General features: G+C 39.6%; 2 protein-coding genes across 4 annotated transcripts; one reads left to right on the forward strand and one right to left on the reverse strand.

Annotated features, from left to right (window-relative positions):
• Positions 1-60: 60 nt before the first annotated feature.
• Positions 61-1,927, reverse strand: cga (glycoprotein hormones, alpha polypeptide). Its single transcript, XM_035610583.2, has 4 exons — positions 1,820-1,927; positions 1,627-1,738; positions 1,221-1,405; positions 61-364 (listed from the first exon to the last, which is right to left on the reverse strand). Exons 1-4 carry the CDS (start codon positions 1,820-1,822, stop codon positions 275-277), a joined length of 390 nt encoding a protein of 129 aa, XP_035466476.1. The 5' UTR covers positions 1,823-1,927; the 3' UTR covers positions 61-274.
• A 5,262-nt stretch (positions 1,928-7,189) lies between these two features.
• Positions 7,190-15,380, forward strand: LOC118286240 (heterogeneous nuclear ribonucleoprotein Q). Of its 3 annotated transcripts, none has more exons than XM_035610530.2 (12): positions 7,190-7,347; positions 9,133-9,292; positions 10,261-10,379; positions 10,638-10,745; positions 10,944-11,057; positions 11,291-11,467; positions 11,724-11,859; positions 12,235-12,440; positions 12,573-12,722; positions 12,834-12,955; positions 13,070-13,395; positions 13,884-15,380. In XM_035610530.2, exons 2-12 carry the CDS (start codon positions 9,145-9,147, stop codon positions 13,910-13,912), a joined length of 1,635 nt encoding a protein of 544 aa, XP_035466423.2. In that variant the 5' UTR covers positions 7,190-7,347; positions 9,133-9,144; the 3' UTR covers positions 13,913-15,380. The 3 variants fall into 3 exon arrangements, with proteins under 3 accessions (XP_035466423.2, XP_035466424.2, XP_035466425.2); XM_035610531.2 differs by having other exon boundaries at positions 13,887-15,380; XM_035610532.2 differs by lacking the exon at positions 9,133-9,292 and having other exon boundaries at positions 7,197-7,347.
• The last annotated feature ends 72 nt before the right edge of the window (positions 15,381-15,452 follow it).

A 15,452-nucleotide genomic window follows, 5' to 3' on the forward strand; every position in this document is an offset into this window, starting at 1 on the left:
CACACGCACTCACACTCAGATGCATGGGCTTTAATGAAATGTAAAAATGAAAATGCAACATCTGGATGCATATTTTAATTGCTTTTCAATCATATACATCTATCAATGCATAATCACAGGCTAATTACACATCACAGGCACATAATTGCTACAAAAATATTATCTGTCATCTCACGAGCATACTTTAAACATGAGAGAAGAGTTTTTAGATACTGAATGAAACACATCTTGTCGCCAAGCCGAGCGCTGCTGAATGGTCTCCGGTTCTTTTTGGTCATATCTTGTGAAAAAAACAGGTGCTGCAGTGGCATTCCGTGTGGTTTCTCACTTTTATGCCGACACCCACATCTGTCTGAAAGACTGACTGATGTGAAGGAAGAAGGGAATATTAACAGAGCAAGATCAAACAAATGTACAATGTAGCTACATGTACTTCCTGAATCAAAAATAAAAGCGCTCATTCTGCATAAAACAAGCCCATGGAAATGATGACTTATCACATATTTCATTAATTATTGGTCAATGGAGAGGAAAGAAGATAAACAAAACTCTGCTACACTAATCTGTTTTCATTTTTAAGTGATAAATATTGGAGAATTTGACCTCTTTGGACATTGAACAATTACTTAAACGAAACCATCTGAGTTTGAGGGGAAGTGCCTCTTTGATGGATCTGCTAACAACACACTGATGTCTGAAATGTGACAACAGGCCCTGACTAGACACTGCTAAAGGATCACAAGCCCAAAAGACAGGAATCCATTGGTTTAATCTTGAACAACATATTTTATGAAGAGGCTTATCATATAGGTCTTTCATGCGGGAAAAACATTTATATATCAAATTACAGCTGTCAAATAAAGGCAGTGGATTGAGAAATAAGAAATAAAGTTTAAAGAAGCATTAAAAGGAATTATAGTTCCAGAATTGCAGAATTTGGCAGGGATTTAGTTCATGCCAATACTTCCAGTCCCACCAATTTCTTGTTTTCTGTTTTTAAATGAAAATATCTTGTGCCATTTTATCTTCATTGAGAGCAACAGTAGTGACGGACAGGAAACATTGAGTGAGAAAAGGGATGATATGTCACAAGGGTGCATGGCCATATTTAAACCAATTGCACTCACACTGTATAGCTACCAATAGGTGATCAGGTGATCGTCTCAGGCACAATTTTTTTTTATTTTTGTGTGTCTAACATGTTTTGTCTAAACCTTTACCTCATAGCTGTTCTTTGCAACACAGCATGTCGCCTCCGAGGTGATGTTCTTTGGGATCATCATTGTCTTTATTGTCTTGAGTGGTGTCGGGTACGCTTTGGAGAAGCAGCAGCCCATGCACTGGTAGACTGGATGGTCCCCGGAGAAAAGAGAGTTCTTTCTCAGCTTGCACTCCTCACAGCCCACTTGAGAAAGACGACAGTAACACAACCAGCACTGACGACTATGAATCATGCACAGGTTGAGACATTTGGCAACATTTGAGATCTGAGATAAAAATCGCAGCATACAATCTTGCAGACAACAGGGAGATTGTGCTAATTTTACAGAATTTTTATAATACCAGTATTAACAACTACATGGTAAGATTTCGCTTAAAGAGGCAAGTATTATAAATTAACCTTACTGTTTGATGCGTCGATGTTGGGGTAAGAATCAGCTATGTGAAGAAAAAAAGACAACAGAAGAAAAGACAGTACAGCTGATCTCACTGAGCCCATTGTGGTTGTAGCAGTTACCTAGAGACAAAAGAAAATGGTCAGTTTAAAACCTGTTGAATCAAATGTGTAAGTCATGCATAGAGATTATTAGAGTATTACCATGTTGAGAGAACGTTGATCCTTCCTTGTGACTTGGTACAACAGGACTCCTTTATATTAAGGACCTCTGCTTCAGTCCATCTCATTTTATACCAGTGTCCCTGGAAACTTCCTGGATTGGGTGAAACCTATCAACCTTATCAATGATCTCACTGACTCCCTGCCCTCTTTGTCACCTTCCCCATAATCCCTTTGTGGCACAAAATGATAAGAACAAACCCCAGAAAGTGTAAACATATTTTCATCATCCCACCATTCTGATTATGGACGATACATGTAATCCCTGGGTCTTTGGTGCTTAGTAACTGAGCGTTGTTATCATTTGTCATGTCAAAGCGGGAAGAGTCATTGGTTTAGGATTTTCTTGGTCATTTTGGTTGACTCCATATGGAACATTTGTACAGGCAACTCTGTAAGTGCCCTGGGGGTATTATAGTAATGCTTCTGATTGAATTTTGAAAAGCAAAGTGATTAAAATGATAAAGCAGAAATATCACTTTTTAAAGATATTATCACTGTAGGAGAACAGACAGCAACATTTTAAAAAATATTTTTTTACAAATAAAAAATAAGATATTACTTTAGACCCTCCCCCCTTCCCCTTTCAATCATATATTCATTTTAATCAAAACAATCTAATTAAATAGCATGTCCAGATAACCATCTGCAAAGCCTCTGATCTTCCAATATGATAAGTGGCCCCTTACTTAGGAAATTCATTAAATAAATTATATGAGAGTTATCTTAAATTAGATTTAACTTAATCCCCCCCAAAAATCAGACAACAAATCTTGACATCAGTCTAGATTAATTAAACAATTAATTAATAGAAAAATAATAATCTGCACACTAGATGATTGAAACAATCATCAACTGCCTTAAATCAGTCAGTAAATGCAGTTCAGTATTGGATACCACATTAATACAATGTATTGTAAAATGTATAGTATCTATGTCTCTACTGTATACTGAACAACTGGAATCATGTTATCCTTAAAAATAATGAAATTAAAAACAATAATAAATCTAACTAAATTCAAATAAAACAACTTTCGGTGTAGTCTTTTTCATCCTTAACCTTACATTATATATATCAAAGCAAAACTCACTGTTTTAGTGCAGTGGCACGTTAAAAACTGGATGATGGACGAATGGAAGAAGTTCTGAAATGAACGGAAGAATATTTAAGAGCTGTTAAGGAGTATCCATCTGTTCGTTTCCGACATCTGAAATGTCAAGGATGAATATGAATTTATTTTGTATTTCATCTGTGTGTTTACTTACAGTTCCCATGTCCTGCGTCCTTGGTTGTTCTGGTGATAAATCCTTGGCCTAAGACTCGTAATTCAATAAGTGTGGAGGACGGCATGTTAAATCAGAGAGAAGTGATGAAGCTTATTTTATGTTTGGCTTATGTCATTGCATTTGTACCAAAACTATGACAGTGTCTAAACCTTACAATGACTGGTAGTAATTTCATTCTTGTTGATAAGGTGGATAATGGTTGCATTGTGTGATATTGCTTTGGCTTTATCCAACATGTAATAGCATTAACATCAAACAAAATGTCCTATCAATCAAATGTAATTGGTCACTAGCAACATTATTCTTGCAGGCCAACAGAGGCCTCTTCATGCTAAATGAGAATTGACATTTTAAGCGAAAAGACCATCTCAAACATCTGCTGATTAAAAATAGTTACAATCAGATATCCAAGATCGTACAGCTTTTATCTTATCAAGCTTCTGATTAAACATCAGACTTTTCGCAGCCACGCCAGAAATAAATATTAAAAATCATCATGGATCGAGCGGATGAGAGAAAGGTTGTATCTTAAACCAGATGAGTGTGTTTAAGATACTGCAGATGTTAGGACATATATAAGCCACCTGAAAAGAGGGCTGTTCATTAAAGTAACAGCAGTTCACTGAATTAAAGTCAACCAGCTGAGAATGAAAGGAATTAGTTCAAGGACATGCAGCTATCCTCTTTCTCAATGGCTGCCTCACAGCCTCTTGAGCATCCATAAAACAAAGCATAATGCCATGTTTCCTAAGTTCTGCATGGTATGCAACAGCAAAGTCAGATGTGCAGACTCATGATAAGTAGAAGGCACGAGATGTATTCTTCTCGTGATGTTGCCTTGTTTTTCTAGGCTCCCTTCTTGTATTGATCTGGATAGGAGGATAAACTGAAGGAGGATAAAAGCCACAGGGATGTAAAGCCCACAGGTGTAGAGCAAATGATGTGGCGGCCATGCTTGGTGAAACAAAAGTCTGATGTATTCTCAGGGGCTCTGATGTCAACACAGGCACTGTCGCAGCAGAGGATAGAGCCAGGGTGACAGTGAGGTTAGCAGGTCATGGGTGCACTCTATACTCAATACTCTATATCCAGGCTCTGCACAGCTCAAAGCCAAGGTGCTCTGGATGGCTAAGAACTAGGGCATTAACAAGTCAGGGACACCTGCAGCAAATGAAGCAGTTACTGGTTCTGTATCTAGTGGCTCTTAAATTGAGTGAAGCGGTGAAGAGAACGATGACTAAAAAATGAATATGAAACCCATCACCTCTGTGCTCATACCCCAAAAAATGTGGTGAAACTGAGGGCTAACAATGAAGATATTCAGTAAATGTAATTTGATTTTCTTTATTGTTGGTAAAAATGAACATTGGCATTTCATTTTCAGAGAGAGAAAATCTACATTTTGAAATAGACAAAGAAAACCAAAGCCATCATGTGCTTGCCTCCCAAATGTTTAAATATCAGTTCAGTAACAATTGAGTAATTCACTATTTGAGGTCCAATATTATATAACAAACTGAAATAATTCATGATCAAATGTGGTCACCAAACATAAAGATCCTTTATTTATATTATACAGATTCAATTTCCCATCTTATGTGCTTTACATTTCTTTCATATCATTCCAAAATATGTCACCCTCAAATGCTATTAATATCAATTCAATGGGAAATGTAATGTAACAATTTGAGAAATAATAATTTCACATCATGTGTTCAGGCACAGAAACTGTCTCTTAGAGAGTGGTGCATTTCTAGAATGACTGAAAGTGAAAAAACAGAGATTCTGTTAAAGTCTTCAGGGGCCATTTGATTGATAAGGACACACAGAGACACTCTCCATGTGGTAGCACGGAGGAACTGTAATATAGGAATAGTTATGGCCTTCGAGAGTACAGTACATGCTGGAGCCACACAATAGTGGCTCTGCTGGTCATCTGAGGCTCTTTGTGGTAGTTACTGTATAACACCAGCAACAAAGTAGTCACTGTACTGTCACTGACAGTACTAATGTTTTCATATGTACTTTATAAGACCCACGATATCAGTTGGATGGGTTCATGAGGTAATTTGATACCATCGATGTCAACATTTTCCTTGTTACCAAATGAAATCTAAATATTTATTAGGTCATGTCGTGGAGCCCTTGTTACTCGAGGGTCTTGGTAATAATAAACCCCTTGAAATAAAGTTTTGGGCATAAGCCTCTTGGAAAAATGAATGGGGCAATTGTCATTCCACCCATTTTGCTGTGATTTATATCCTAGGAATTTTACCTCCGTGATTATAATGCTGACTGCAGAACCTGTCTTCATTTGACTTATTAGCAAAATAGGCTTTTTTTTGTAACTCTGATAGCAGGCTTATGGATTTAAGTTATTAGCCAATTAAAGGTGTTTGTATTTATTCTTCTGACAACTTTGTCATTTCTGTGCGTTCTGGTTTGGCACCCATTATACTCTGAGTTAAGCATGCCAGTTCTTTTATTTGAGCAGTCCTTTTATAGCTCTAACGCAAATTCTGCAGAGTTTTGGCTAATGCCCCAAAACCTGCAGAAGACCTCTTTTACAGTCTTGGCAGCAGAATATCTGCCTGTTTAAAGTATGTTCTCTGATGAGTCCTTAAAGACGAGTCAACTTCTTGTTGTCCCATAAATTGAGAAAAGGGTTACATTCAGCACTGAAATTTGAAAGTATCTGGTTTATTCTCTTTTTGGAGTGATATTTTGCAATCCTAAATAGTTCCCTCTTTAAAACAAAATATATCATTGGAACTCATTCTGTAGCTCCATTCCTCAACACCTGCGTAACTTATTCCCCAAACTCTTCCAGCCATCATCATCCAGCTGTTAATGCTCTATAACTGCGGGGGTTGTTGGAATCAGTTACCTGTTAAATTTTTATTATTTCAGCCATGAGCCAAACATTAAGCCCATGATTCACTCTGGTTGTGATGAAGATAGCAGATTACCCAATCTCATATATGCTACTGCATGGGATTGTCACATCAAAGTAACTGTATTGCAAAGAATTCTCATGGACCAACACTGACACAAGTGAAAAATAATAATTTCAGACAGAAAGTCATGAATTTACCTTTGATTAATTCAGGAGCCAAGAAAGTGTCATTTAAAAAGGTTCCGTCAAGTTAGATTTTTATTCAGTTTTCCAAATATAGTTTGACACACTGACAACTCAACATAAAATAGAAAGTAATGCAACAAACAGCATTTTTCACAATCTTATTTGTACTAAGTTTTAATATAGATTTGGTGCAGCACACACAAGCATAACAATAAGATAATAAATAAGATCCAGTTTGTAATTTGTTTGTTTTGCTTTGACAGAGAACATCATCAATATCTATCTATCTATCTATCTATCTATCTTTCTATCTATCCAGTGCAATGGAAATCACAGGAGTAAACCGTTGTCCCATGTCTTTGTTGAATCAAACAAACGATCACATGTTATATACAGTAAACACATAGGCGACTCTTCACATATTCTTTTGTTCGTGGAGCAGATGAGTGTTTAAATCCATGAGAAGAGTGACACGGTGTGGTGGAAAGTGGGACCTGCCTCACTACCCCCCCCCCCCAGTCAAGCCTTCTCCTTCATACTGTTAACGGTGAGGTACATGTACAGAGTAAAAGACCTGGTGTCATAAGGTCCAATAATATAAATTGATAAAACAAACTAATATTGGAACTTATATTTGATAACAAGAAAATACAAGTAGACCATCATACAATTGTCTATTATTGTTATAATAATAATAATAATAATAATAATAATAATGCTTCATTTGTGATTGTATTTGATATTAGCCAATTGTACTTGATTTCATAGTGATAACGCCTTGTTTTATTTCATAATGACATCCTTTTGTTTGCATATTAAGGGTCTCATGGATTTATCTAAGGAAGTATTTAGCTGTTTTCGCAGTGATGGTGGAGCTGCTCATCTGTAGTAGTGGTGATGGAGGCTGTGACCTGCTGCTCTACTGTAAAATGCATACAAGGCAAGCCCGTGCGGGGCTGTCCAAGAAACCCCATCGACGAGACAAAACTCGAGGCGTGAACGTGGCAGCCATTTTACATCATCAAGAGTGAATGACTGAAGCCGGACCAGTGCCGGGAGTTTTACACTTTTTCTGTCTTTTAAATATCACATTTATCTTCCCAAATAATCAGCACCATACACGTTGGTGAGCCGGCGGCAGGTAGGGCGAATGCTACTGATTGGTCGCGTGATTGTTGCTTCAATTGCTTGCTTAAAAAGTCTAAATTGTGCGGTGCTGTTTCAAACAATGTGGACACTGGTGGTGGTTGGGAACGAGTTCTCCAGACCGGCTTTTTGAAAATGGACTCTTCCTATGTGGCGGCACGTTGACAGACCACGAGCCTAGCGGGCTAAAGGCTCTAGCGCACAAGGCCTCGGCGGATCTGATCAAATTTGAACGCCGCACTTTGCCAAGTAGCGGAGTCGATGCCGACAAATGACGATGTAACAATGGCCTCGCTGAAAATCCGTTCGAATTAGCATGCTAGCTCGTGTTAGCCTATTTTGACAGATCGTGGAATTGACATGCTCATTGTCATTGTATGCTAGCAGCCGTTAGCTGGCAAACGCCTGTTATCTCAGCAATCATTAGCAATCCCGTGTTACTGCGGTGCCAGTCGACACTCTTCTTGTCGACCTAACTACTAAACGCGGAGGCATCCGCATCAAGTGCACACCAGCGCGTCGTGTTATTGTCCCAATACGAAGGTTGCTAGTTAGCTTGGATGCTGTAATGTTAGCTGTGCAAACTAGCCCGCTAGCTAGTTAGCCTCAACGTGTGCGAGCCTGTCCCTCCCCGCTAAACCTTAACGTTGTCATATTCCTCGGATGAAACGATTCACTCAAATACAAACTGAGAACCACGGATGTGTAAACGCCAAGGTTCACACATTCGAGCGCCCAATAGTCACTTTTAACAGTGTAGAAATATTTTTAACCACAGAAGAAGCACGTGCTTTACGGATGTAATGTGATCGATTAGCAGGCACTACACTGTGTCGGTAGCATGGTCCGTTTAAGCTAATATTAACTTATGGTAACAATAGCTCAGTTTACGTTAGGCCAAAACTGAAGTTTGCCGTCCACGTTTTGCTGAGTCCAGCGCTGTCTGATCCAGTAATGTGACCAGAGATCAGTGAAGGTTGTCGCTCGGCATGAGTCATGGCCACAGAATGGATCAGTACAAACCAAAGGGAAGCAGCGGATGGGTCAGTTATTAACGTGAGGATGGTTTGAGTAATTATCTCCGTGTCACAATCTGTGCTGCCAAGTGTCAATAAACAAAATGGGTGCATACTCACTGGTCAGCCACCGGAAACCGGGGCTCACTCTGTGATGGAGCACGTGTATCAGCTATCTAGCCTGTGCTGCAGTCAGCAGCGAGAAGGTAAGCTAACATGTCATTTAGAGACCAAAGCGAACCAGCAGGCACCGAGGGTGCTGAGATATAGCAGTTAGCAAATGAAGTTGCCTCCATTTGCACAAACTTCTGAGCCCAAATACAAACCAGAAAAGAAACCCCTGCCACATGGACACAAACTTGGTAGTTTAAATGTTTTCTATGTCATTTAATTTTTTTTTTGTGGGGCTTTGGTATGTGCATTGTCTGCCTTGCGTGCAATGTTGAAACATCTGTGTCACTTACCTATATGAAGATTTATGGGCTTCTCCCTTTTGCAATCTGAGAGCTCAGGATAGTGAAAAGTCTCCAGACTGTAAAGGACCACGTGACTGTGATAACTTGTTTTCCACACTGCAATATTCCCTTTTTCATAATTTGCAGATAACAATGTGACAGACACTCCAACATTCATGGTCGAATCATTATTAGTATACATTTTTTATTTTTTTTTTGCCGGACATGTCTGAGACTTTGCACTCTCCTGAACACATCCCAAGCCTTGCCCTTGACCCAGGATTAATTTGGCTCATTGCATTTACACAGATTTCTGGAGACATGGCCACAGAACATATTAATGGAAATGGTCCAGAAGAACCAATGGACACCTCTGCTGCAGTTACCCATTCTGAGCACTTCCAGACTTTATTAGAAGCTGGTTTACCACAGAAAGTTGCTGAAAAACTAGATGAAATTTACATAGCAGGTAAGCCACAATGAATATACTTGCATATTCAAATATGCAAATTTGTGTTTATCAATTTCTTGCATGTACTGTCATTTTATCACATTTTTGAATGGGGGAATTGGGATCCTGAAGCAACTTTTTGTGGTTTCCTACCAAAATGGGTACTGCAGTGCTACAAAATATTAAATTACACATTACAAGTGAAAATGTGTACATGGTTGCAGCATTTGCATTCCCAACATGGTTGCATGAACACTGGTGTCAGGGGGTATGAATTGTCATGCCCTAGGAGTGTCTTGGTGAGCCTGGCCAATCTCTTAAGTCTTGGAAATCACATCCCATACAATTACTGCACAGGGATGAATAGGTGTAATTATGAAGTCAGCCACAGCTTAAATATCTGTTGCTTTGATCAGACGTTAACAAGTTTGTGCAGAGGTGAGCTGCAGTGACGAAATTCGGGGGTCATTTTAGGACTTGTTTGGTCGGTCAGATCTAGAAAAGTAATGGTCTGGCCTTTTCAGCCGAATGGGACTAAGGCAGAAACAATGGCAGCAGCTGTCTGTGTGTGGCTGCCTGGGACAGGTGACGGCCCCTCCATAGAGGAGAATGCAGACTGGCTCATTAGAAACCCTCAGCCACAGTATAGAGGGGCAGTGGCATATCAAGTTCCACTGTCAAATCTGTTATGATAGGTACTGCGAAGACATGCTGGTTGCAGAGTTAAGTGCAGCCTGCCTGACTACAGAATACAGCTTAATTTGATTTGGCTGGTCACGCTCCTCTCCTCAATGTAGTTATCATTTATCCATTACACATTATTAAAAATATATTCATTACGCTAAGTGGATCCCAAGTAAAAGATTATTTTATTCTTTCAGTAGTGCTCTAATTTGTGTCCGTAAATGACAAGATGGAAATGAAAAATTAGCATCTCTTGTTAGTAGCTCATCATTTCTCTCTCTGCGTTGTCCCCCCTCCCTCAGGTTTAGTGTCACACAGTGACTTGGATGATCGAGCGATTGAGGCTCTGAAAGAATTCAACGAGGAAGGTGCTCTGCAAGTCCTTTTGCAATTCAAGGACAGCGACCTCTCACATGTTCAGGTATGCACGTCGAACTGCTGGTGTATTGTTTAGTTCACTACTGATGCCTTGATACAAATTGGATGATTGTCCTCTGTGCACAACAGCGTTATTTAGTGATGTGTGTGGTTGCACAGCAGGTTTTAATTGTCTTACTTAAAGATGGACTTGTGCTGTCTTGCGTAACAGCTCATTCTTTTTGTGGTGAACAGAAAATCAGAAGTTTTCCTAATGTTGACATTTTTAATTATTGTTTGATTGTACTTTTTTCTTTTTCAGAACAAAAGTGCCTTTCTTTGTGGCGTGATGAAGACGTACAGACAGAGAGAGAAACAAGGGACCAAAGTGTCAGACACCAATAAAGGACCAGATGAAGCCAAAATCAAAGTGAGTGTTGATGCATTTAAAGATTACATTGAAATTTATATAACATGGTGGCATGTGTGAATATTGACGCAGTGTCTTTGAATGCAAAAATCTGTACAAATAAAATGTGGTTTTATTAAAAGGCACATTAATGACTGTTAATTCAACAATATCCTTTTACATTTGACAATTTATTTTATTTTTATTTTTTTACATAAGGCTTTGCTGGAGAGAACTGGCTACACGCTTGATGTGACAACAGGCCAGAGAAAGTATGGAGGTCCCCCACCAGTGTCCGCCCACTCAGGGGCACAGCCGACCATCGGTACAGAGGTACAAAACTACTTGTTTTTTCTTACTATGTTGGTTGTTGTTAATTCTTTACAAATGATGGTGTCCAAATGATGAAAATTAAATATCTTCTGAAGTAACCACGGTTACACTGATTGCTTACCGCTAAGACCTGACTGGATACCTTTTACCTAAATACCCTTCATCTCTTTGCTATAGATGTCCTATGATATAGTTTATCTGATGCACCATTATCTTTCCTCTCAACCTGACAGATATTTGTAGGCAAAATCCCCAGAGACCTTTTTGAGGATGAACTGGTTCCACTCTTTGAGAAAGCTGGCCCCATCTGGGACTTGCGCCTGATGATGGATCCTCTCAGTGGCCTGAACAGAGGCTATGCCTTTGTCACTTTCTGCACTAAAGAAGCAGCACAGCAGGCTGTCAAATTGGTACGTTTACACTAGTGCAATTGTGACCAAAAAGAGAGAGGGTCTGACTGAGAAACACAAGACAGTAGAATTTATTCAAGTCAACAAAATACGTTTTTTGTATCATTCATGGTGCTAATGAAATTGAGAACGGTATAGATGTATGTGAAATATGTCCAATAGTGCATGAGGATGTGAATCAAGTTGACATAAGCTCCATTCTGTAGACTCCTGGTTATTTTGTCCGTTACTAATACTACCCTCCATCCTTCTGCAGTGCAACAACAATGAAATACGACCTGGTAAACATATCGGCGTGTGCATCTCTGTGGCCAATAATAGACTGTTTGTTGGCTCCATCCCCAAGAGTAAAACAAAAGAGCAGATTGTTGAAGAATTTGCAAAAGTTACAGGTGAGTCGATGCCATCCTTAGATTTTAAAGATTTGAAATGCAAGAATGTGTTTTTAAAGGATTTCCTGTGTCCGAATGATGACCTCATTTACTGTGCTGGAGTGACTTCTTGTTGCTGTGATGGCTTACCGCTAAGATCTGACTGGACACTAAATGTAGCAAATGTATTTTTTTGGTCTCATGTTTTTTTTAGTTTTTTAATTTAAACCTTATAATTGTGTCTTAAATTATATTCTTAGTTTGTCTTAAATTTTGTCTAGTTTGTCTTAAATTATATTCATAGTTTGTTGGTAAGCTGTGATTTTTATATTCAGTGAAGCCACTTGACCAACTGTTGTTTTTTCCTCCTCCTATCTCCTGTTTCTGTTTCTATAGAGGGTCTAAATGATGTCATATTGTACCACCAGCCAGATGATAAGAAGAAGAATAGAGGCTTTTGCTTCCTGGAGTATGAAGATCACAAGACTGCAGCTCAGGCCCGTCGCCGTCTGATGAGCGGCAAGGTGAAGGTGTGGGGAAATGTGGTCACCGTGGAATGGGCTGATCCTATCGAGGACCCAGATCCAGAGGTCATGGCTAAGGTAAGGCACAGGGCCGAGGTCGTCAGTAACATGATGTCATGTGTGTATGAGGCCAAGATTTGTTTTTCTCTGACAAATGGAATTTCCCTCCCTTCTCTTTAAGAAACCTGAACCGTGTTTTTCTTTTCCTAGGTCAAGGTGCTGTTCGTGAGGAACCTAGCAAGCACTGTTACAGAGGAGATACTTGAAAAGGCCTTTAGTCAGTTTGGCAAATTGGAGCGGGTGAAAAAATTGAAAGACTATGCCTTCATTCATTTCGAGGAAAGAGATGGTGCTGTGAAGGTAAGGGCAGGGAAAACAGTCTCTGGAATGACACAGAATATGTTTATCCTGACCTAAACTTGTCATTAAATTGAGATTCATCATATAATCTTGTCCTCTTCAAATTCACAGGCGTTGGCTGATCTCAACGGCAAAGACCTCGAAGGAGAGCACATTGAAATTGTCTTCGCCAAGCCCCCTGACCAGAAGAGGAAAGAGCGCAAAGCCCAGAGACAAGCTGCCAAAACACAAATGTAAGAAGAAACAATGCAACTCAAAACTACAACCTTTTACTTCACAGTTGGTAATGTTTAATGACAATATAATGCAGAAAGCCATATTTATGTTGAGCCTGTGTATTTTCTCAGGTATGATGAATACTATTACTACGGGCCTCCCCACATGCCGCCGCCCACAAGAACCAGAGGCCGAGGAGGGAGGGGAGGTTATTCCTACCCTCCTGATTATTATGGCTATGAAGACTACTACGATTACTATGGATACGATTACCACAACTACAGAGGCGGCTATGATGACCCATACTACGGCTATGAGGACTTCCAAGGGTCTGGAAGAGGACGAGGAGCGAGGGGAGGAGTCCGTGGCGGTGCCAGTCAGACCAGAGGCCGCGGTGCTATTACACCGAGGGGCCGGCTGGGCTTCTCCCAGCGAGGGGGCCCTGGAACAAGCAGAGGTAGGCGGAATTTTTTCCCAATGTGATACTATTAGTTTCAAAGTGTGTAAAATTAAATTGGGTGCTAAGTCTATTATTAGTACACAGTTCAGAGGAATGATGTGTAAAAAAGCAACTCTTGTGGAAAGGTTGGTATTGATTGTCTTGACATGATCATACTAAAGATCAGGAGGCTGTACAGAAAATACTCACACCCTAGCTTTTACATTTAAAAAGATACACCTTGGCCTCTTAAATAATCCCTGATAGGGGTCATCTTTCAGAGCAGCAAGTCAGCTTGTTGCTGCCAGCAGGCAAAGGTCGTTAACAACATACTACATTTTTTTCCAAAGGCCAGTTGGGTTCTACCTTCGTGTCATAGCGCTGGTTTCAGTGATAATTTTTTGAATCTTCATTAATTTTTTTAGTTTGATGATTTAATAGGGAATGCATGCAATGTGGGTTCCTTTTTTTTAATACAAATTTTATCTCTTCTCTCATTGGTCCAGCAGGGAAACGGGGCCGAGGGCGGTCCTGACCTGTCACAGTGGATACTGACTTGATGTGTGGGGTAAACACCGTAAGCTGCAATGGATGTTGAAACAAAAAAAAGCACGACAAAAAGGTCCAATGATATTCCAGCCTTACAGAAGAAGCATCGCCCCTCCCCCCATGTTTTTATTTTCTTTATTTTCTGAAACTGCCACCTTAAAAAGATGACGGAGGATTCTGAATACTCGCCACAGCCTCTTATGCCCCGAGTCCCTGTACCCAGCCCTGATATACATGGCTCTATGTATTGCCCTTACAATCTACCCCTTCCCTGTCCCTGAACATGCCATTTTTTAAATAATTATTGAAGAATTTGCACTTTTTTAAGTTCTTAGGTTTGAAGTGGCTCAAAGGAGCTTGATGCTATTGTATATTTTTGTGCTAATCGCAATTTCTATTGTCGGAATATCCATGTTAATCTTAATCGTTTGATCTGGATGTTTGAAAGAGAACATTTGCAGGTGTTTAGGGTGTACCCACCTGGCATGGATAAGTCAGGCATTCCAGGAAAGTGGTTCTTTTCAGAACTTGTCTTTAAAGGGTTGGTTGACTACCTCAGTACAGAGGACTAAACTACCCGGCCTGTACTGTAAATAGGGAAACTATATTGATGAAAGCAGGGCTTGTTTTTATACAAAATATGCACAAGAGCTGCAGCGCAAAAAACGATGTACTTAATGTAATATAGTCCTTTTTGCTGCAGCTCTGACACTGCAAACAGTCAAACTGGGCATGCAAAACAATCTCATATGATGAGTCTGAACAAGCCCTGCTTTGATCCTATTTTGAACTGAATTAGCCGCCTTGCTTCTTCAGAGTATGTAGTTACTGGTTGTATAGTTTTTCGGATAAAAATGTTACTTTTGTAAAGGCTTCTTCATCACAGGCATCCAACTGCCTTTGATTAAAAAAAAAAAAAATAAGAACAAAAATAAAGCCCTGCAGTGTCCCTGTTGTGCCACTGAATTCCAGTGGGTTTGTTTTTATAAAATACATTTTCAAACAACTTCTAGATAATGTTAAACAACCTAATTCAATCCTTCATCATGTTAGTCTGAAAGGATCCCTCCCTGGCCCCGACGACGGCAACTACGTAGATCTTTTGACTTAATCTTGATGGATGACTGAATTGCCCTGTTGCCCAGCCCGTGAGCACGTCGGCTGCAGTGATTTGGTGAGGGATCATAGTTGCATAGTGGTGGCAAGGGATACTGCAGTGAATGATTTCTATTTCCAGGTATAGCAAAAAGGAAACTGCTCTTCAATCCCAGTTTTCGATACAGTTAACTCCCTCAATAAACTCGTAACAACCACCTTTTGAAAAAAAGATGTTAGCAGTTTTAAACTATTGTTGGTGGCCAACAACGTTTTTTGCATTCCTGCAAATAAATTGTTTTATACTGTAAAATGGAGGTGAGTGTAACTTATTTTTGTAATAAAGTTTTTGATTTCTATCTGTGTCTTACTCTTTGGTAAAAGCCTCACGAGGTATAAGACAACAACCTGCTTTTAACTGGTTGTTGTCT

This window comes from Scophthalmus maximus, chromosome 15, assembly GCF_022379125.1.
Source record: "Scophthalmus maximus strain ysfricsl-2021 chromosome 15, ASM2237912v1, whole genome shotgun sequence".
Taxonomy (NCBI): Eukaryota; Metazoa; Chordata; class Actinopteri; order Pleuronectiformes; family Scophthalmidae; genus Scophthalmus; species Scophthalmus maximus.

Excerpts from the sequence above, each read along its gene's own strand:
- cga (XM_035610583.2), bottom strand. Across the intron at positions 1,406-1,626 it reads CAACATCGACGCATCAAACA|TGGGCTGTGAGGAGTGCAAG; the intron begins GTAAGGTTAATT and ends GTCTTTCTCAAG. Across the intron at positions 365-1,220 it reads TTGCAAAGAACAGCTATGAG|TCAGTCTTTCAGACAGATGT; the intron begins GTAAAGGTTTAG and ends CCTTCACATCAG.
- LOC118286240 (XM_035610530.2), top strand. The coding sequence starts at position 9,145 with ATGGCCACAGAACATATTAATGGAAATGGTCCAGAAGAACCAATGGAC. Across the intron at positions 9,293-10,260 it reads AGATGAAATTTACATAGCAG|GTTTAGTGTCACACAGTGAC; the intron begins GTAAGCCACAAT and ends CCCCTCCCTCAG. Across the intron at positions 12,441-12,572 it reads ATCCAGAGGTCATGGCTAAG|GTCAAGGTGCTGTTCGTGAG; the intron begins GTAAGGCACAGG and ends TTCTTTTCCTAG.